This window comes from Vespula vulgaris, chromosome 18 (assembly GCF_905475345.1).
Source record: "Vespula vulgaris chromosome 18, iyVesVulg1.1, whole genome shotgun sequence".
NCBI classification, from domain to species: Eukaryota; Metazoa; Arthropoda; class Insecta; order Hymenoptera; family Vespidae; genus Vespula; species Vespula vulgaris.
Genome location: NC_066603.1, coordinates 80,523 through 102,320, shown reverse-complemented (window position 1 = coordinate 102,320; position 21,798 = coordinate 80,523). Strand labels below are relative to the sequence as shown.

General features: G+C 44.6%; 5 protein-coding genes across 8 annotated transcripts; 2 read left to right on the top strand and 3 right to left on the bottom strand.

Moving 5' to 3' along the window:
* The first annotated feature begins 69 nt into the window (after positions 1-69).
* LOC127070313 (SH3 domain-containing protein 19-like) lies at positions 70-5,014 on the top strand. Of its 3 annotated transcripts, none has more exons than XM_051008109.1 (6): positions 70-690; positions 1,233-1,311; positions 1,651-1,783; positions 1,864-2,637; positions 2,719-2,982; positions 3,100-5,014. In XM_051008109.1, exons 1-6 carry the CDS (start codon positions 669-671, stop codon positions 3,190-3,192), a joined length of 1,365 nt encoding a protein of 454 aa, XP_050864066.1. In that variant the 5' UTR covers positions 70-668; the 3' UTR covers positions 3,193-5,014. The 3 variants fall into 3 exon arrangements, with proteins under 3 accessions (XP_050864066.1, XP_050864064.1, XP_050864065.1); XM_051008107.1 differs by having other exon boundaries at positions 3,096-5,014; XM_051008108.1 differs by having other exon boundaries at positions 649-795; positions 3,096-5,014.
* LOC127070316 (uncharacterized) lies at positions 4,512-7,079 on the bottom strand. Its single transcript, XM_051008115.1, has 7 exons — positions 6,962-7,079; positions 6,677-6,855; positions 6,405-6,577; positions 6,106-6,322; positions 5,835-6,017; positions 5,578-5,761; positions 4,512-5,471 (listed from the first exon to the last, which is right to left on the bottom strand). Exons 1-7 carry the CDS (start codon positions 7,063-7,065, stop codon positions 5,153-5,155), a joined length of 1,359 nt encoding a protein of 452 aa, XP_050864072.1. The 5' UTR covers positions 7,066-7,079; the 3' UTR covers positions 4,512-5,152.
* A 31-nt stretch (positions 7,080-7,110) lies between these two features.
* Positions 7,111-10,536, bottom strand: LOC127070324 (cysteine-rich hydrophobic domain-containing protein 2). The gene is made up of 4 exons (XM_051008131.1): positions 9,886-10,536; positions 9,545-9,755; positions 9,330-9,446; positions 7,111-9,262 (listed from the first exon to the last, which is right to left on the bottom strand). The coding sequence occupies exons 1-4, from the start codon at positions 10,002-10,004 to the stop codon at positions 9,212-9,214; spliced, it is 498 nt and encodes a 165-aa protein (XP_050864088.1). The 5' UTR covers positions 10,005-10,536; the 3' UTR covers positions 7,111-9,211.
* A 48-nt stretch (positions 10,537-10,584) lies between these two features.
* LOC127070306 (U4/U6 small nuclear ribonucleoprotein Prp4) lies at positions 10,585-13,472 on the top strand. Of its 2 annotated transcripts, XM_051008061.1 has the most exons (5): positions 10,593-11,193; positions 11,361-11,895; positions 12,066-12,443; positions 12,507-12,720; positions 12,874-13,472. In XM_051008061.1, exons 2-5 carry the CDS (start codon positions 11,370-11,372, stop codon positions 13,331-13,333), a joined length of 1,578 nt encoding a protein of 525 aa, XP_050864018.1. In that variant the 5' UTR covers positions 10,593-11,193; positions 11,361-11,369; the 3' UTR covers positions 13,334-13,472. The 2 variants fall into 2 exon arrangements, with proteins under 2 accessions (XP_050864017.1, XP_050864018.1); XM_051008060.1 differs by having other exon boundaries at positions 10,585-11,193; positions 12,066-12,720.
* An 853-nt stretch (positions 13,473-14,325) lies between these two features.
* On the bottom strand, positions 14,326-21,581 carry LOC127070299 (delta-1-pyrroline-5-carboxylate synthase). The gene is made up of 6 exons (XM_051008051.1): positions 21,131-21,581; positions 19,072-19,408; positions 16,201-16,848; positions 15,287-16,104; positions 14,919-15,209; positions 14,326-14,849 (listed from the first exon to the last, which is right to left on the bottom strand). The coding sequence occupies exons 1-6, from the start codon at positions 21,227-21,229 to the stop codon at positions 14,682-14,684; spliced, it is 2,361 nt and encodes a 786-aa protein (XP_050864008.1). The 5' UTR covers positions 21,230-21,581; the 3' UTR covers positions 14,326-14,681.
* Positions 21,582-21,798: the final 217 nt, after the last annotated feature.

The window sequence follows — 21,798 nt, the reverse complement described above, 5'->3', positions numbered from 1 at the left end:
AAATATTTACGATACGGTCGGCTCCCGTCGTCTCGCATCGAGTTTGCGTCTCGCATCGTCGGAGATGCCGTTCGATAGCTTCGACTCAAATTCGAATAACGGCGCGCGTTCTGTGGTTTCAGCGAATAGACGTGTACGGTAATCCGATTGGCCGTGCACTAGGGAATTGCCAAAGGAAGCAACGACCAATGCCCGACCGATGGGCGAAACAAAGGAGCAAGAGGTATCGCCGATGCCAATTTGTCTCGCGTCGTAACGATTCGAAAGTCTCGAAGCAATTTCTCGTTAGTGAGACGCGATCCGTACCGTGCGCGCGTAGAAATGACTCGGATCGGGTTAGATTCGTGAAAATTACGTCCTCGTTATGTGGAATAATGCCAAGCGCATTCGAACGCGCGTGCCTGTCCAAAGCGGCGTTTGATACGTTTTCGAAAGGTAGAGGTTTGCGGATAACCGTGCGTTCGAAAAACGTTTCATTTCGATTCTTTCGTTCGTTCGAATTTACCGTCGAGCAGCCACGTTGTAAATGACGATTCGTAAGATTTTGGATACTCGGGCTAAATCGAGAGAAACGGAAAAGAGAAAGGAGGTGACGAAGTTCGAGTCGAAATCGATCGTTCGGTCCCGCCACGAGCTCGAGAAACCGTCGTCAGCGCGTCGAGCGAAAAATGGCCGCGAACGTGAGAACAGGTGAGTCGTGATTCCGTCCTCGCTGCGTCGTTTTTTCAACCTCTTTAGGACTCTTTTTCCTATCGTTCGACGAGTGCTCCGTTAAAAGAGGCGTACACGGATAAGGTGAGCGATAAGAAGTTTGTCGCAATCAAGTTCGATAAGACGTCGATCGATCTCGTTCGTGCTTCCAGTTGCCGTTTGGTCGCGTGCGCACACGCGTGCGCTTGTATACGTCAAAAGCATCGTTTGCGAGCGATACGTCGAATCGGACCGCGACGCACGACGTCGTCTCTCGTCTCCCGTGAGATATGTGCGTACGCGTACGCAATCGACTCTTGTGCGAACAGTGGGCGTACGTACGGTCGTCCGTATAAATCGCCGCGAGCACGTTCCCTTTTTCGATCGCTACCTCGTCGACTGCGCACGGTTTTCTTTTTCGACGACGTTGCGGCCCGTCAGACGTTGGAGACGAAGGCTTGCGTGTCGCGTCCGTCGTCGACCGTCGACGAGGTTTTATCTCGTTTCTCGTTGGTGTCACCTCCTTCTGCGTTTGTTTACAGAGATGCGGATTCCTACGCGTACCGCCCCTCGTCCACCCGTCAACTCTCTCGCACAAAGAAGCAACGTCTGGGGTAGCACGTAAGTTCGATGCGTCAGCCTTTTCCTTACTCCCCTTTAACATTTTCATAGAGACGCGACGCGTAGACGCTCTGCGCGTTTACGCAAAGGCGTTCGGTCGAGCGCACAGGCATGTTGCAATCGCGAGGCATGAGGAATCTTTGCTGCCGCGTTGCGATTGCATTGCCAAATATAAATCGTTGCCGATTATGGCGTGCTCTCGCCGCGATATCGTTCTATAACTTTCTCCTGTCTTACCGTTCTCTTCGATTCGATTCTCTTTTCCTTGCGGCAGCGCGTAGGTGTCACATAGGATAGTCCTAACAACAGCGTTCATCTCTTATGTTACGTTTTTACCAGAAACGACATCTTTGCTACGAGCCTGACCAGCCAACCCGTGCAGAAGAAGAAACCGCCGCCTCGTCCGCCTCCTCCCAAGTTCAATCAGTGCCATACGCAGAGGGATCAGAGGGATCCGAAATCCAAGAAACCTGTAAGCCGTTGACTCTCTTACCTGCCTTCGAGCCCGTAACGTCGTTCGTTTCTTCCTCTCATTGTGTGTTTTTCTCGCAGACCCGACCCACCGAGCTTCTGACGAATTTCTTTGCGTGGAAAGCGGCCAAGCAAGAGCACTCCAATACGTCTCGTTCCACGTTCAATTTATCCCACATCCCGCTGCAGTCTTCCAACGCGAATGGAGCTCTGTCTTTGATCGATCTCAGTCCGCCTGGCTCTCCGACGTTCACCACTCGTTCTAGCAGCGACGGCGTTAGCATAGATAGTTTCGGTAGCGATGGCAACTCCAATCCCTCCGTCTTTACAAGCAGCGGGAATACGTCCCAAACGGAAAGTGCCTTCGAAGACGATTTTGACTTTTTTGGCATGTCCAACAAGAAATTTCCAAGCAACGATCCGTGGCAAATGAAGCCGATGTCGGATCCGTTCGGACCGATAGAGGAAAGAAATGCCGGTGCGCTCGAGGACGTTAGGCAAATCGGAGATACCTCCTTTTTCGCCTTCAACGATAATCCTACGGGGAAGCAAGTGCCTTTTGGACGAACGAGTTCTAAAGCGATTCATTCCGTACCGACGATAATACGTCCGAAACCGCCTAAACCACCGGCGCCGAAGATATTGAAAAAACAGTTGGAGCAAAAGATAAGTCCGTCGACCAGCGTACAAAGACCCGTAAGACCTCTCAGCGAACCGATATCCGTCGACTCCTCCTATTCCGTGAACGACGCATGGGGCGACGATCTTAAGGACGAGCCTTCGCCTCCGATGCCAACGATCCCACCGCCGGCACCACCCTCGGAATACTTTCTACGATCGAAAAACGAATTTGAGGTATGGAACGATGCGGTCTACCCATGCAATCGTATTGTCCTTGTCTCTTGGACGGCTCAGAGAAACATGATTCGTTTTCAGGAAAGTTCTGGTGCACCCTACGGTATCGCGCTTTATGATTTTCCGGTGACGCATTCGGACGATTTGCCCTTGAAGGAAGGCGACGTTGTCACCCTGATAAGAGTTGTCAACGACGATTGGATGGAAGGGAGGATTGGAAATCGACAAGGAATATTTCCCATTAATTTTCTCGACATAAAAGTACCATTGCCTGGATTACAGGACAACGTCGTCGTTGCCTTGTATCCTTTCAAAGGAGAGGCCATGGAAGATTTAACGTTCGAGGTGAGTTACCAGATATAACATCACCCATTTCTTTTTCTTGTATGCGTGTCTCTCTCTCTCTCTCTCTCTCTCTCTCTCTATGACATAAATATTGATTATGATCGTACTCGAAGGAAGGAGCCAAAATTAAAGTTTTATCAAGACTATCGGACGACTGGTTGTACGGCGAATACAAAGGTAGAAAAGGTCAGTTTCCAACTAATTATGTGAATAGAATTCCATACAGTATTTCACGTTCAACATAATCATCGTTTTACGAGAGATTTTGGGCCTTAGGATATAATAAATACTTTGATATTGCAAACATTTTCTATTTTTCGCTTGATATTTCGAAACGGATAGCGATTTAGGCGTGTCGATGAATAAATCATTTTAATACGAAATTTCGAATAAATCTATGCGGCAAAAGGATGTAAATTTTTATAAGATTTTACTCGAGTAAAAGAAGACTGAATCGTACGCACCCATAAAAACGATCGTGAGAAAATATTTCAAACGAGTGTTGCCTCGAATCAAAACCATATTCCAAGTAAATTTACTTCTTTGGAAGGTCGTTTTTATTGTTATAATGAAAAATATCTTTCTGCCTTGTAATATATCGATCGAAAGCGTATCGCAAAATATTTTTAATAACGTCTTTACATTCGCGCGAATGTTTGCAATATATATCGAATTGTAATTTTTCTCTTCTTCTCTTTCTCTTTTCTCCTCGTTTTTATCACGATTCGTATTTGTACGATCGAACGAAAAGAGATACATTCTATTATTTATATACTTTGCGATTGAAAGTTAAAAACTGTCAACTGCGTAGCGTTGTAACATATCTTGTTATAAATTATTTTCCATAAAGTATAGAAAAGTATAACGTTATAATTACTTCTTGTATTTAGCGAAACTCATTATTAGTCTTAAGGCGATCTAATATAAGTTTCCACGTGAATATTGTTGTAATATCGCTTAACAATTTCTACGTTATGCTTATCGAGTATTTTTATCAGTACCATACGAGTCGTTGCATCCAGCGGATCTTTAATCCCGATATTGTATACCCCTCTGTGTACGAATACTATATATGAAATAATATTTACGTTTTATTTGATCAATCAAATTACTGCTTTGATAATTGATTCAACCAAGTAGGATATATACATACATACATATATATATATTTCTTGTACGGTACGTTTGGCATATAAATTAGCGTAGTTTAATGTACTTTTACATCTTTGCGAGTGTGCGTGCGTGTGCGTGTGCGTGCGTGGAGAGTGTCAAAATTGTTATTATTTATACGTGGTTAAAAAGCTTCTTGAGTTTACAAGTTTTTTGTTATATGGTTTTCACGAGTTCTGGGTATTCTCGTAAGAGTAAATGAAATGCTATTGAAATATTACATACGTGTATTTTGTTGGTAATGAGATATGTTGTTGTTTCCTACTGTACGATATAATTGAATTTATGAAATTTGTTTTACTTCAGTTACCAGACAAAGAGTGATATCGGTTAGGCATATACGAGTAGAATAAGCTTAGTCTATGCATTTCATGTTTTATTTATTTCAGTATATAAAACAGGAAGAATAATATTCTGAAAATAATCAATTGTAATCGACTACTAATTTGAACAACAACGGTATACAATGTTCGTATTACCGAACGATATGAAAATACCAATTAAAATCACCAGCCATTAAATCATATGATATAACGGATGCGAAATTGCCGTTTTCTTTCTTTCTTTCTTTCTTAATTCTTTTCTTAGCTCTAATATAAAAAAATGACGAACGTATCCAGGTTAGAAATCCATATCGGGACCAGAAATTTTCTTTACGTAATTATTTACGACGAAGAGTTTAGAAATAGCTTTTACGGTGTGATGTAAAATTAACGTATCTTCGACGTAATCCATAATTCGATGTTAAATCGATTAAATGACGACGACTTATATTGTGATATTTTACTGCATTCGTATAGAAATTTCTCATGTAAAAATATGATTATTATGATGGAAATAAATTATCCATGTCGTGAAATAATCGCTCGTATGTTGTATCACGTATAACTATTATCCGAATAGGACAGATTGGATCGCAGCTGAGCGTAAAGCTATCGTTTTCTCTCGTCGTGGCAGTCTTCGATCGTCGAATCTTTCGATTTTTCGATAGAGAGATCGATCAAGTGATCGAGGCGACGTCGTTATGTTGCGTGGTAATATTATCATTGACGGAGGATTCGTCGAACGTGACAACTTTGATGAGTAGTATACTCGGAGTTCGTATCGATTTTAATCGATCGTCGCACTTGCACCACGGAAGACACTTGGCTGATTTTTTCGAAGTTAGTATAATTTTACAATTCTTTAATTTTCTTATCAAAACCCTCCGAAATTTTTCTCCCGTGAGACAGTACAAAAAGAAATTACACGCGAAATTCCAATGATACACGTGAAAGAATAATCCACGACACCACTTCAACAACATTTTCTCTTCTAACCTAAAACGTTAGAAATACATAGATTCGTACGTAGGTACACAATATGAAATTGTCGAGCACACGCTAATTTAATTATTTTTAATTAATAATAAACACGTTCTCTTACCAATTTATATACTCTTTATTCTCTTTCATACTCTTTTCTGGATATTTGATTAGTATCACGTCCCAGTAGAGCTCTAAAGTCTCAACTATTCCAAGTGGCAGTAGCAAAATTAAATATACCATCGACACCGCTAGTAAAGTTCTGCTCGTTTTATTCGTTTTATTGATCTTTTGACGGAAGCTGCCTAAGGAAAAGCGTAGACGTATGTATTTCCTCGAAAGAGGATTCCTTCGCGTTAGAAAAAATCTCTTACTTACGAGTTAATTGTCTGCGAAGTGCATCCAATTTTTTCATATGTATAACCAGCAGAACGTTGCCGATAAATATAAAAATTAATGGTAGCCACGTCGACAGAGCGATATAGAAATACATGGCGCTACCCCAGGGTTTGATTTTCTTTTGACAAGGTATAAATTCGAAAACGCTGTCCGTTTCATATCCTAGAATCATTCGTCGTTGCAACAATTCAATTTTCAATTGGAACAGAAATTTCGCCGATCCGTTAAAAGATCTTGACAAATTTATTACCTCCGGAATATAACTTTGTCAACGATATTACAAAGCTGACGCATGTCAAAGTAGTAATACTTATAATCGCAAAACGTTCAGGATTGCTGTTATGAGCTCCAAATGGGAAAATAATTGCGATAACGCGAGCCCATGTGAGCGATACGACCAACCAAGTGGACGTAAATTGAAAAAGTTCCATAATTATGGAATTTGTGTCGCATAGAAATTGACTGTTCTGCGGATATAAGATGTACGTAGAGAAAATAATATTGACTCTCTTTGAGCGAATATACAGATACGTACGTGCGGTCACTTACCATGAAAAGATCGTTGACAAATGTAAAATGTGATTTCGCTATACCTACTGCATAATTAAATATTAATGCACCATTGTCGGATATAGCAAGTACCTTCAGATATAACGATAAGCTCGAGTCGCACGATACAGGTGTATTCAATATTGCAAAGGATACGGTATTTAATATTACGCCTATACGTACACGTATGCAGAATGTAGAATGAAACGATGTAATCGCTTTTACAGAGAATAGTTTATCCCGCTACACGAATATGAATTAGCAGCTCTTACCAATAATTATAATGAGCGGAGTCCCGTAGCTGAGCAAAAATCTTACGAATTTAACGAATGGTTGTAACGACAACCAGTAAAAGCGTGCTTCGCATGGCCATGTCATTTCCAAATCGGGCACCGTGAAATTGTACAAAAAGTCCAAAACGGTTATGTGCAAGGGACATTCGTCGTCGCTCCTAAAACAATATCGTCTTTTCTACACAGGACGTTTATCACAGAGTGTCTATCTTTCTTCCTGTAAAGAGATCGAAGTAGCTTTATGGAAATTTTATTGATTCTTACCTGAAAGAATATTTGTCGGAAGAATCATGAGATTGCGCCGATTCCAATGGCACTAGCATCGTTAAAAACAATATTTTAATGCGCTTGAAGTTCAAAGCGAACATTTACGATCGAAAACTTGGGTGAATTACTTAAAACCAAGGCAAACGTATTTACAACGAACTTTTATTAAGAACGGCTAATTCACACTTTCGGGTCGAGTGAAAGAATAATAATAAAACATTTTAAATGCAAAGATCGTTACAATGCTCAAAGAAGGAATAAAAAATATCAGGTTTTCGTGCGTGCACGATCGATCGATCACACATCCTCCATCGGACACTTTGTCGCTACAACGAACGGCGATGATCTCCTGTTATTAGAAGCTGCAAAGGCACCTGTCGTCAATTATCATAACATCGAATTATTCTTGGTAAATATCATTTCAATGCAGATACCAGCGTGTACGATATATATGGTCGCGACGCAGAGACGGGTGTATCGCACACGCGTATAGTTGTATCGCAAGAAAAGTTTCACCGCGAGGAGACGGATGGGATCATTAGAGGAGCGGAAGAGTACGCCGTTTTCAATCGACCAGCATATAGGATACCTCGCATACGCACCGACGAAGACGACAACCGATCCATCCATAAGACTCGCCAAATGTCGGACTCTTATCGAACCTTTATTGTATCACGATATTAAATACAAATTTCAAAAAAATAGATCCGATGCAGAAAATTGTGACTAGCATTTGACAAATAGCATTGTTCGTTTCATACAAGTGTGATGAAATTGTTGGTAAATGCGTATATTTAAAACGTACGTTACAATTGGAAAAATATTCTTCTTTTCTTTTCATTCACAGCCACTGAATTAGCAACAAAGGTATCGTCTATGTATGCTGTATGGATTACAAGTTTCACTTTGTATTCTACCATTGTATCTCTATAGCATAATTTTTTATCGAATCGTCCTTAACAAGTCGAAACGCGTAACAGTCGCGAACCAACGACGAGTCGTCGCTCGATGAAGGAAACGAAAACAAAACGAGACAAAACGAAAGGAAGAAAAAAGAGATAAAACCTGAGAGAGAGAGAGAGAGAGAGAGAGACACACTGGGGCACATCGCTGTCCGGAGAAGAAAGGTCTCCATCGGTATTGTTCCCGACCGACAACATTGCCCGCAAAATATACGATCGCGAGCGATACGAAGAAATGACGATCGATATTTGTTCTTCCATCAGCTTCGTGCAAACGACTGTTCTTATCGTAAATGGTCGTGTTGTTAAACAACATTTTCCACCGATGGTCAGCGATACCAAGTTAAGCGCACAAGCATATTAATTTTCTATACAACGAGAGAATTCGTTTCGTAATGGTTGGTTAAAATTGTATTTGAAATTAATTTGTAAGCTGTACACAGATAGCGTAATTTCTAATATCACCGCGGTAAGAAATTAACCCATACGTAAAATAAATCTATACGTATACACAGTTATATACACAATTTACGCCCAACGCGTAATCCGATACATTTTGACAATTATACAAAACTGTCTATAGAGTCATCTTCACTTTTTACATCATATCCTAAAATTGAATACGTTCGTTGTACCGATCGAGATTAATTTCTTACCTGAGAATTGAAATACTAATTAGCCAATATAGATCGTACCGCTAGATATATTAGTAGGTAAAAGTAGATTGGAAATTGGAAATAATAGCGCTTAGACGCTATACCGCGATAGCGCTCGTTCGAAAGATAAGTGTATCGCGAGCATATTTTTCCACAAATAAAAAAAATACCTTCCTATTAACTCTCGACTTTTCAACGACAGACAACAAAACTTTCGCTCTTTGTTACGAAAGATGGTGGGAGTGTAAATGGCTCGTATTTCGATCGTACTAAGATATATCTCGAGTAAATGGTAATAACGCACGCAGACGGACCCCGATTTACGACGTATCGTCGAGTCGCATCAACGAGTTGGAATGCGTTCGACCGATGCGTCATCCACGTCGCATCATCGATAACGCAATCGAGAACTAACTGCTGTTGCCCGTATACCTATTTTATTATTGTACCGTGTATTCCTACGCATAATATTTACAAAAATATGCATTCCATCGAACGTCTATGGCATTACGGCGATACCTACTGCCTTTCTCCGCTCTATACCAATTGGCGTATACGACGAACCTGGCTGTCCTATATCCTACTCCTGGTCGATCGTACAGGTCATAAACGGAAACTCGTACGAATCTTTAATCCGGTCTATAGATTGGTATTTTTGGAATAAATTCGATCAAAAGTACCTGCAAAGGAAATCACAAAGTCATTTAAATTGATCCGCACGCCATCCGTTCGTTGACTTTTACGTACGTATTCCATCATAGAGGAGCTGTCGCATCTCTGTTTGGTCAGTCGCCAATGTAATCCGAGTTTGTGATACAGTCTACCGTTCTCCCATTCCAACAATTTATTGAGCAAATGTTGCGTCTGTCGAAAAGTAAGAAGAAGATTATTTCACAACGCGTCAATAGAATACGACAGCAAGTAGGGACAGCTTCGAGATGTGCGACGAAAGAAAGATTTACCCTTTTGCTAAGACAAATAACCGGCCACAAGGAACATCCCAAGGTACAGCAGCAGCATACGCAACCGCAGAACAACCATTTGACGTTAACTGGTAAAGTCTTTTTCAACACGCTATTTATTCTCATTACGGTGGCCTTGAATTCCTCGGGCGCTACTCTCGATACCAGGCCACTGGGAAACTCGGACTCGAAACGATTGCTGAGCCCAAACCTGCGCAACAAAGTAGCAGAATTTCGATCGTTAATCGTGCGTGACGACGTTTAAACGAACAAACGTCTACACGTGCGTCTTTGTTCGAAAGAAAGCGCGCACGGACGCGCTTAGCTCGTGTTCTACCTACACCGTCATATTTCCAGCGCCACGAATAATTATAGGATCGGGCACCGTCGTCACGTAATGCTCTTCCAAATTTTGTTCGTTCTCCTCTTCCTCCTCGTAAATCGCATCGAAGTCCGCCATCCCAATTGAAGAGTTCGATTTTTCCCGCTCGAAAAGTCTCGACGTACACGAATATACGATATCACGTAGCAACGAAACGTCGAGTATTCTTCGAAAGGCAGCGAGGCGAGTCAGGACGATCGTCCCTTCTCGTTCTCTCTTCACGTTCGACTCGGAACTGTCTGTCTCGCGCGTTTCTCCTCCGTTGCTCGTGAAATCATCGTCGTCGAAGAGACGACGAAACGACGAAGAGTCGGAGAAACAAAGCCCTCGGCCGTGCTCTCCTCGTCGATGGATTCGCTAGGCCGAACTTTGGATGAAACGCACAAGACGCTAACATCGCGTAGCGTTCGATGGAAAAACTACAACGACGTACGTCGTCGTACGAATATGTACGCGTCCGTACGCGCGTACGCGTGCCAACGACGAATATTTTATTCCTTCTCGAGTCGGATCGATCGAAAATCTGCGCGATTGTAACGGAACATCGAAGGAACTAGTTTTCTCGTTATATACACGCGCATAAATACGAGGGATTGAATAAACACGGGGGGGGGGGGGGGGGGAGAGAACGTAAACAACCTAGACTCGACTCGATCGCTCCGCTCGCTCGCGTCCAAGTCGTTCTCCTTCTTTAACGTTTAACGAATTATCTTCGTTCGACAGGAGCAACGACTTCCTACTTGCCGCGAGACCCAGCCAATCGGACGGACGTTTCCCTTCTATCTCGTCTCGTGTACGGTACGACCGTACACGTTCTATGTAATACGCGTAAATACGTCAGCGTTTTCAACGAAATCGTTACCATTTTCGATCATGAGAACGTTCGATCGTCGATGGATTCCGCGAATCTCGGTCCTTTCGTTGCCAGTATGGCGATTATTGGAGGAGACCACGGAGCCGAACAAACGAGCTCTTTCGCCTTTCGAGACGACGAGAAATGGCGTACGAGACGTTCATAGAAATCGTCACTATCGCTCTCTCATTGGCCAGTCGTCGTTTCGTTGCGCTACACTGTGCGCGCGCGCGCGGTCTATTCAGTCGACGGCTTGCACGTTTGTTTACGTTCGCAATGACACGGATATAGGTATCTTTCGCGATAACTATCGCAAGGACGAAAGCACGCCTCGTCTCGAGGATATCTTCGCAGATGCAAGAGGATCAATTGCCAGCGTAAATTAAAGTCAGAAGCGTAATATAGAAGATCGAGGTAAGATACTTGTCGAGTTCCCTCTTTTGGAGGTTATGCTCGGCTTTGGCACATTTCTCTCTTCCGACGAGCTATCGTCGCGCCTTTGGAATCGAACTCCTTCTATGAAATTCTTCGAAAGCGATTATAAGCGATTATAATCGGTCGTCTCGTTCCATTCTCGATAGCTCTCTGCGATGTCGGACGACGAAGATTTGGTGTACGTGAAGAAACAAAAGATCGTACATTATGGATCTCTCGAGGAAGCAGAACGTACGCGTCTTGCCGCAGCGGCGGACTGTTCGGAGGAAGAAAAGGAAGCTGCTAATTCCAATGACGCGCTCAACGTATCCTCCTTGGTCGGTAACATACACATTTCCAACGAATACATGGAATTGGAAGATGAAATGTCTAAAGACAGGCAAGCCTTGTTGGAAGAGTTCGAGCGTAGAAAGAAAGCCAGACAGATCAACGTGTCCACGGACGATTCAGAGGTAAAAAAGAATTTGAGACAGTTGGGCGAGCCTATATGTTTGTTCGGCGAAGGTCCGGCCGACAGACGAACCAGATTAAGAGAGTTACTGGCCAGTCTTGGGGAAGACGCGATAAAGAAGAAACACGAGGAGGAGGAAAAGCCCGCTCACGCGGTCGAAAGAGACACGGAGTCTACCTGGTATCACGAAGGACCGGAATCTCTTCAAATAGCTCGTTATTGGATAGCAAGTAATCTATACTTTTCCACTTTTTTTTCTTTCCTTTCTTTCGTTCGTTCGTTTAATCGTTCCTTCCTTCCTTCCTTCCTTCCTTCCTTCCTTCCTTCTTTCTTTCTTTCTCTATCCAAGAGAACATACCCTGGTATGCAAGCTGATCGATTATTCTTTATTCTCTCGCAGCGTTTTCCTTAGCCAGGGCAAAAATTAGGTTAGAAAAAGCGAGACAGGATTTCGAATTGCCAGGTGCTACGCGTACGGCGCGTAGACAAGAACTTTTGAAGAAGCTACAAGCTTTATCTATATATTGTTCGCAAATCGGTGACACGAGACCGATATCGTTCTGTCAGTTTAGTCCAAATTCAAAAATTCTTGCCACAGCCTCGTGGTCTGGCTTATGCAAATTATGGTCCGTACCGGACTGTACTCTCTTACGAACGCTTCAGGGACACACCTGCAACGTTAGCTGCATCGTTTTTCATCCAAATGTTTCGCTTTCCGAGGACGTCCTAGGGGATGGCGCAGGACAGACGTGCGTATTGGCGTCTTGCGCTTCGGACGGTACGTTCGACTCGAATGGAGGGTTTGCTATCTACGAGCGTTTCACGAGTCGTCGTTCTACAGGTACGGTTAAATTATGGTCTGGCGGTAAAGGCGAAGAACCCTTGGCAGAAGTCGAAGGGCACGAACCTCATAGAGTTTCGAGGATAGCCTTCCATCCGTCCGGGAGATTTCTCGGGACTTGTTGTTACGATGCCTCCTGGCGTTTATGGGACTTGGAACAACAGGCAGAGGTTTTGCATCAGGAGGGTCATGCCAGAGCCGTACACTGCATGAGGTAACGAATCTTTTTCTCTTTCCTTCTCCTTTCTCTTTCCTTCCATTTCTCTTTCAAGCGATCTAATCGATCCAACTCGATCGCACTCGTATTCGCGAGTACGTTATTTGCAGTATAACGGAGCGTACAGTAACGAATCTTATTCCGATACAGCTTTCAGTGGGACGGCAGCGTAAATGCTACCGGGGGTCATGATTCTTTCGGTAGAGTTTGGGATTTACGAACGGGTAGATGCATTATGTTCATGGAAGGTCATTTAAAATCTATCTTTGGGATCGATTTTTCACCGAATGGTTATCACATAGCAACGGCGAGCGAGGATAACACTTGCAAGATCTGGGATCTGCGGAAAAGATCTTGCATATACACGATACCTGCTCATACTAATTTGTTATCCGACGTGAAATATCAGAGAGGAGAAGGACAGTATTTGGTTACATCCTCGTACGATAACACGGCCAAGATTTGGTCGAACAAGACCTGGCAACCGTTAAAGACCTTGCCAGGGCACGACGGTAAGGTGATGTGCGTCGACGTATCTCCCGATCACAAATTCATAGCGACTAGCTCGTACGACAGAACATTTAAGTTATGGGCACCCGAGAATATCTGAGATATCTGAGATAGAGAGTACGCTTACTGGACGAGGGAAACGAACAATAAAAAAGCAACCAAAAGAAGGAAAGCAAAAGAAATCATTATTTGTATTGTGTCGATATATGTAAGTAATAAAAACGTCTTTACGCGCGTAACAGCTTTTGTTAATTCGTCGCGTGTATCGCGTCGCGTGTCCCTCTTTAAAGGAAACTCTTAAATCTTGACCAGTCGACGCCGGACGCAACGTTCTGCTCGCATCGGATAAGACTTTGATAAAACGCTTCCGATCTCGTATATCGTTCGACGTAGAAAATGTATTCTGCCTTGTTGCGTTATCTAGGAGGAGGAGGAGGAACCTATTGGACCTTGCACCGTCGTTACGGTGCCTCTTCGAACGGCCGTCGTATCTAACTTAACGTCGATCCCCGATAAAAGGCAATTTATGCAAATATTTGCTTATGCGCGTTAAAGCCGTTCGAGATATTCAAGGCGAATCATCTATTTACGTAATATCGCAATTGCATTATCAGTCGATGCTTTTAACGAGTAACGAATGGTTCTCGTCAAACGTTTTCTTTCTTTCTTTCTTTTTTTTTTTTTTTTTTTTTTTTTAACGCGACATACGACGTCCGTTCTACGTCGATCGACCTAATCGTTCACGCGCATCCACATATCTCGCGGCTAACAACGGTAATTTTCAAAAGTTTCGGAAAAGAATACTAATAAGAGCGAGCAGAGTTAGCGTCGGAGGTCGTCGACGTAATAATCCCGAAGAAAAGTGTAAAACGAATAAGAATAGAAAAGAAGTTGGTGGGAGCAACTTTCTCTCTGCTCGAGCCAGCGGTAGAGTTCCTCGAAAGTCGCTGAAAATTTGTAATCCTCGATACCGTTGCGTTATTAACGAACTTTTTTGCGATCAAACTTTTTCATTGCAACGGGGAATAACCGCCCGAACCGTGGAGTCAAGTTTAGCCAACGACCACGGTTCGGACTCTACGCGATCGCTCATTTTATTTGTAATAATTAGCTTAATTAGCTATAATTTTATTTACATTATATACAAGAGAGAGAGAGAGAGAGAGAGGGGGGCGGGGGGAGAGAAAGAAGGAGATTATAGTTTTCCTCGTCGCATCGTAACTTGCGGTCGACTCGTGAGATCGGTCTCGAGAAATCCTTATCTCAGCCTTTCCCTGATATGAATTCTTCTTTCAGCTTTTTCTCTTGCTTCGCAGCCGCCGAGGAACGAAGTACGAAAATCGAACGGACGATAGAAAGTGATCTTTTCTATCGATCGCGTTGCGAAGGATCGTTCGAAAAAAGTCGACGACGTTTCCGCTCGAGCCTCGTACTTCGTCGTCCTCGATTCATTGACACTCGTTCAAAGGCAAGGGTTGATGCAACCAACTCTTGTTACCGCCTTCGGCGAAGTCTGCCGCGGCGTGTCCGTCTCCGTGCAAAATCCACTTCGTTGTCAAGAGACCGTCTACTCCTACCGGGCCGCGTGCGTGAATTCGAGCCGTGGAAATGCCGACCTTGAAAAGAAAGATATCGTCGGAGTAAAATTTCTTTCCTTCGAGATCAGCTCGCGAATTTCGTCTTACCTCCGCACCAAGGCCAAATCTATAACCATCGGAGAATCTGGTGCTCGCGTTGTGGAAAACGCAAGCGCTGTCGACCTCCCTTTGAAAGTGCACCGCTTTCTCGTTGTCCTCCGTAACGATCACGTCCGTATGCGCGCTCCCGTACTTGTAGATGTGAGTTATAGCGTCTTCGACGTCGGAGACTACCTCGATCGTACACTCGAGAGAACCGTACTCGGTTCTCATACTCTTCGCGGCAGGCGGCCCGAACGTCAATAACTGTCTCAACTTTGGCCCCGAGTAGATCTTCACCTGGACGTTCAGATGGATTCCTCATTAGCGAAAGTATGATCAAAGCGGCCTACGTACTCGACGGAATTATTACTCACGCCCTCCTTTTGCAACATGTTACACACGTCCGTAAAGAAGGATCCGTTCATGTGGCTCTCGTGGATCAGCAAAGTTTCCATGGCGTTGCAAGCTGCCGGATAATCGCACTTGGAGTCTCTCACGATTTTGAGCGCCTTACCTAGATCGGCCTGTTTATCGACGTAAACGTGACAGATACCCTCGGCGTGACCGAGCACCGGTATATGCTTCGACTGTTCTTGGATGGTACGTACGAGATCGGAGCTACCGCGTGGTATGATCAGATCGATGTGTTTTTCCATCGACAACAGGTCGCTTACGTCCTCTCTCGTCGATACGAGAGATATCGCGTTGGAGGCGCCCACCGTGCCGAGCGCTTCCTTCACCAGTTCCATCAGGTACTTGTTACTGTTGGTAGCTTCCTTTCCACCCTTCAGGAGGAGTCCGTTCGCGCTGGATATTGCCAGGGCCGCTACCTGCGGCAAACTGTCGGGCCTCGATTCGAATATAACGAGAAGGACGCCGATCGGCACGGTTATCTGTTTGAGTTCCAATCCTTCTGCCAACTTGGTTCTCCTCAAAACACGACCAACGTTCTCCAAAGAGTCCTCCGCTATTTGTCGTAGACCCGCGCTCAAAGACTTCAGTTTGGCCGACGTAAGGGATAGTCGCGAGAGCAACGCTTTCGCAAGACCGGTCTTGCTCGCGGCCTCGAGATCCTTAGCGTTCGCCTCTAGGATTTCTTTCTGCCGAGACTCCAGTAAGTCCGCCAGAACGTTGATGCAGCTAGCGCGTTCGGCCGGTCGAAGGGCTTGCAACGTTCTACTGGCAACGCGCGCTGTGCGAGCGGATTCGACACGTGTAGCGATACGGATCAATTCGGATATCGTGCGAATTCGGGTACGCTATTAAAGAATAATCTCGAGATGCTTACCATTTTCAGCGACGACCTCGACGGGCGTCGAGGCGCCTGTCGTCTCCGTGAAGAACGTGCCGATCTTCCTACCCGACATGATGCTCTTGATCGCCTTCTCCTGGGTGCCGTTGCAGATAACCACCGAGACCGCACGGTCCAGAGCCCAAAGGGCAGCATTTACTTTCGAATCCATACCACCTGTACCGACTTTAGACTTTTGTCCGAACTTTATCGTGCCTCTCAGGTCCGAACTGAAGGTGTGCAACATCTTAGCGCCGTCCTGCCACGGGGGAAGATTGTAAATACCGTCGACGTCGCTCATCAAAATGAGCAGATCGGCCTGAACCTCTGCCGCCAACATCGCCGCCAAAGAGTCGTTGTCCTTGATGGATATTCCTCTTCTTCCGCCTCCGCCGGCGACTTCCTCGTCTACGTGAGGCGGTGGCGAGACCGCGTCGTTCGTATTGATGATCGGCACTATGTTTAGACTGATCAATTCGCTCAACGTGCTGAACAGATTCTTTCTGGTCTCCTCGTTGTAAAAGTCTGGCTTCGTCACCAACACCTGAGCCAGCTTCACGCCGTATTGAGCAAACATGGCGTCGTAGAGAGACATGAGCCCGGACTGACCCACGGCCGCTGCCGCTCTAGGTTCCAAAAGCGTTCCTAGATCGGAATAGAACGTTGAGCGGCAATGCTTGATCGGTACGCGGGACAGATATCGATCGATCGAAACGTTGTATTTTCTTCCCCAATGGCGCAACAACAGCAACGCCAACAAGAGGAAGGATCGAGAACGATCGTTCGTCATTGTCGGCCCGATAGCTCCTCCCTCTCCCTCTCCCCTTCGCGTATAATAGGGAAAATCTAGCCAGGCCTTCCTTACGATCTTTATTTACGATCGGAGTTAGCAATTAAGCACGTTCCTACGTTCCCCGAGGGACGGAGAGAGTCCGAGCGGGCGAGTAGGAAAAAAACAAAGTGGAAAGTTCCTTCGCTAAACTCTCATTGGATTCGATCGAAAAGTTTGTTTCCTCAACGAAGAAAGAGAGAAAAGAATCCTTTTCCTGGCTTTGATGCTTCGATTAATCTCATCCCTCCTCTTAATTCCATCAGGGAATTCGTGGAAAATTCTTATCGAAGCACCGACTTTGCGAGATTTACTTTGGAAAATATCGAGACGAGGGTACATCGATTTACGATTCGAAGCTTTTTTTAGGGAGAGGAAAGCGTCTTCGTTTCTCTTTCACGCGATATAAGAAAATTTAACTCTTACCGTATCCTTCGTCTCACTTATTTAACTCTTAACTCGGTTGAATTATCGCGATAAGGAGTTGTCTCGAGTTGAAATTGGTAATTGGAAACGGATATAACAGGGTATTTCTTCGCTATTAACGGTAGTTCTCAGGTGCGAACATAACTCTCCGCGGACTCTGAGTTTGTCGGGCAGCTAATTTAATCTCTAGGAAAGGAATAACACCGTAACCGCCGACGATAAGAAAGTTTGACGACGCGTGGCTGGTTATAACTAGGAAGAGAAATTCGTACCGTTCACTCGGCGATAACCGGTACGATTCGATGAGGACTTTGCGATCGCTTGCTCTCGAACGTTCCTTTCGATCTCGAACGAAGGGTGAAGGATGGATCAACGAGGATCCTTGCATCCGTTTTATCCTTTGATCCGGCGCACCGATCTTTTCATATCCGACATATATATAGAAATCGTTCGCTCTAGAAAGATCTGATTCGAGTTTAACTTTTATCGTGGACGTACCTGCGGACACGAAAGTGCGACGCGTCAAATTTTCTTTGGCTCGCGTAGTTCGCGCGTGCCGTGCGTACTTTGCATTCTCTCTCCCAGTGGGAAATAATTTTCCCGCGTTTGTCCCTTCCCTCCCGTGGGAGCACCCATCGCCGATAAAGTTTTATCAACGACGTTCCTCTCTGTTCGTTGGTCAAAATTTATGCGGCTCGACTGTAACGGCAATTTTTATTTTAGCCATCTATCCCCACGATTCTATCCTACGAGATACCGTATCTCTCTCTCAATATCTCGAGCAGCGCGTCAGCGGCTCCGGCCATTTGCTTTTTTACATTTTCTTACGACGCGCTCTTGGAGAGTATTTTGAGTCGGTTGCGAGGGTATCGATCCGATGCACTTTTCATCTAGCGAATATCGTGGCTGGTAATTCTTTTGAAAAATTTACGTTCTTTATCGCGCCTTGGACGAGTTCAGCAACGGAAATATTCGCGGTAGGATTACGAGAAAGCTTGGAAGAGTAACGCGTAAATGCGTAGAGAAGCGTCGTGGGAGTTTCTCTCTCTCTCTCTCTCTCTCTCTCTCTCTTCAATACTCTTTAGTCAGTTCGTTCTACGAAGGAAGGATACGTGGAAGAGGCGGAAAATAGAAATTCGTATGAAATAGCGCCGTGGCCGTATACCACCTGTTTCAATTTTCAATTAGCTAATAACGGGAAAAATGATGTTCGCGCTTCGCCGGTTTGTATGTTCGCGATTTTTGGTCCGATCTGTAATTCCGTTCCACTTGTAGGTTCCTCCGTTGAAAGGAGATAGAGAGAAATGCCAAGTCGCGGTCCGCGAACGATAAATTAATCTCTTCGGACGTTTTATCTCCTTATCGACACGACGAAAGAGCTCGCGCAAAAGTTTCGAGGCGAGAGAATTACCTCTTCGCTTCAGGCTGCCCCCTTCGTAAAACCAACGAAAGATTGATTTTTCATGCGAATCCTAAATCGATTCGTTTCCTTTACGTTTGCGCTCCTAACGGTTTCTCGTCGATCTTCGATTACCTGTTATGTAATTATCTAGGTGTACCTGTGCATGCCAGGGTACGCTGTTCCGTGCGCGCACACACGACCACCTACTTACCGGCGTGTTCGCGCGTATGGTCCGCCGGGCTAAGTGTCTCTCGCATCGACAGAGACATGAGCAACTCTTGCGTGAGTTTCTGCTTGCCGAAGGCAACGGCTCCGCTAGTCACCATGATGCATTCTCGACCTTCGTTCTGGCACTCGGCCACTTGCTCGACGATGGAGGCCAAACGACCAAGGGCCAGACCGTGCTCGTCCTCTCTCGTGATCACCGCGCTTCCGAGTTTGACGACCAATCGACGAGCATACTTCAGCTGGCTGCGATCGTTGAAGGTCGTCGCTCGTCGCGGTCTCTCGGAGGTTTGCAGCTCCCTTCGCAGCTCCACTCGATTGCCCTTTGAAAAGCGTCAAATGAAGTCAAACGAAACACAAGCGAAATCTTCTTTATCGTTTTCCGTCGGAAGAACATATCCGACGAAGCGTCTCTCTTTCTTCAGAAGGGAGCTTGAAAAGCTCCCTCTTGAAAGTTCGCGTCGTCCGATTAGAGATGTTTTAGGCTTTAGGGGACGTTACTCGTGCCCGACCCCTCGAACTTGGAAGTCTTATCTCTTTATCTTATCTCGTACGATTTATCAGCCGAGAAGATGATTATTCTATTGCTAGTAGAATCATACTTTTATCCTCGATATCGCACTACGCGCGTAGGAATTTTTTTACGTTTGACTCTTCAACGTTATCTTACGTTAACTCGGAATTGTTAAAGATAAAGATCGACGGGAGCACCGACGGACGAGTAATTTAGATAACAGCTCCCTCCCCGTCTGTTTTCAACGTGATCTCTTTAAATATTCGTTTTCTTTCTTTCTTTCTTTCTTTCTTTCTTTCTTTCTTCTTTATCGCTGGTACGGAGGCGTAATCGCGTTAGGAACACGCGCGAGGTTGCGTCTTGTTATCTTATTATTACTTTTATTTTCGATCGTCGATCGGAACGACGTAAATCTCGAGGAATTTCGCAATTTCAATGTAATCGTCTAGCTGCAAGGACGCGCTTTAGAAAACGATCTCGCGCGTCGTTCTTATCGTCGAATACGTTCGAGATGCGTGATCTATTTTTACGAAAATACTTTACGTCCAATCGTTAGCTTTTCGCGTAACAAAGACGAGAACGGGAGTAGGAGAGAAATGAGATCGGATCCTATGATATTATCTTTTTTGTTTGTTTCGCAAAAACTTTCCCTATCGTGTTTATTATCGCAACGACTTTCCTTCGATATCACAAATCACGTACCGGATACTTCGGTCGAGTCGAAGATACAAAGGCGCAATAAGAACGTTGGCGCATATACTTATTTGCACGTACGTAAGTTAAATGATATATAGAAACGATGGCGGTAGAAGAGCGAGGGCAACGTGGAAAGGACGATTCGAAGAACAATAGGGTAAATTGCGCCGAAGGCTTTCACTCGAAAATCACTCGAAGTCTCCTAGAGAGAAGGCGTACGCGCGAGAGAGATCTCATTCGTAGCATAGAATACGTAATTAACTACACGTTACGTAGATTTATCGTTTCCGTACAGCCGATCCGATTTAATTACCGAGATCCGACGATATATTATCATCGCATTTCTCGATTTGACACACGGTTGGATACCTTACAAGGGCTACGGTCTTATTCGTTGTTTTCGATCGACACGACGGCTCGGGGAAGAAATAAATGTCGTTACAGAATACGAGAAATAAATTTCGATACGGTAAACCTAGAACGATGATATGGCGTATGTTTCGCGAAGAGATAGCTATTACGATTACGGTATACACCGTATTCATCGACGATTCCATAAGTATCGTACGCGTACGCGCTACCTCCGTTTAATCGACTCTGCTGAGATCGCAAACTAACGACGACGATTACGACGGATGTTTCCGTTCGTCGAATTTCAATGAGCCGATAATTCCTGAATTCGCATGTCGGACGCGTCCATCGAAAACTACGTTAACCTTCGTTAGGCTAATCGACTCGGATCAACGATTCTAGAAGTTATTGCGTCGTACGCGTTTCGATTTTTTCGAGAGAGAAAGAGAGACCTTTGAAAACGAATTAGCATGTTTGAACGTACGGTTTGATCCGGTAATCTCAGTCCCGTCGACGACGAGGCAAATCTCCTTCCGCATTGTCCGAGCCTGCCGGATCTCACCAGCAACATCGATAAACACATGACGACTTTCTTCTGCTCCTTTCGACAATTCGATCGATCACCAAGATTCTCCGAGTCGCAATGGCACTAGAGAGTCATGAGTTTCGATAGCAAACGTGAAATTGGAGAAACAAGATATCGACGAGGAAAAACGCACGAGAGAGAGAGAGAGAGAGAGAGAGAGAGAGAGAGAGAGGGAGGGAGGGAGAAATATAGAGAAGAGATAGAGAAAAAGAAAAGGAAAAGAGAAGAAAACCTCGCAAACGGAGGCAGCAAAGAGCGGCCGCTACGATGGTCAACGACACACTACTAGATAGCAAGCTTCCGAAGAAATCAACGGCGATGACGAAGAACAGAAGAGACCACGCGACGTTATCGAAGTTGTCTTCGAGATTAAAGAGAGAGAGAGAGAGAGAGAGAGATCTAGTTGCTTCGAGGAACAACGTGATCTTATATTTACCGTAGCGAGCTTGTTTAAAGAAGCAAAACAAAAATATGATCCAATATCTTAGATTTTAAATCGTCAAAGATCCGAACGATTCCGAAGGATTCCGAACGATTCGAACGATCGAACGATTTTGAACGAATGG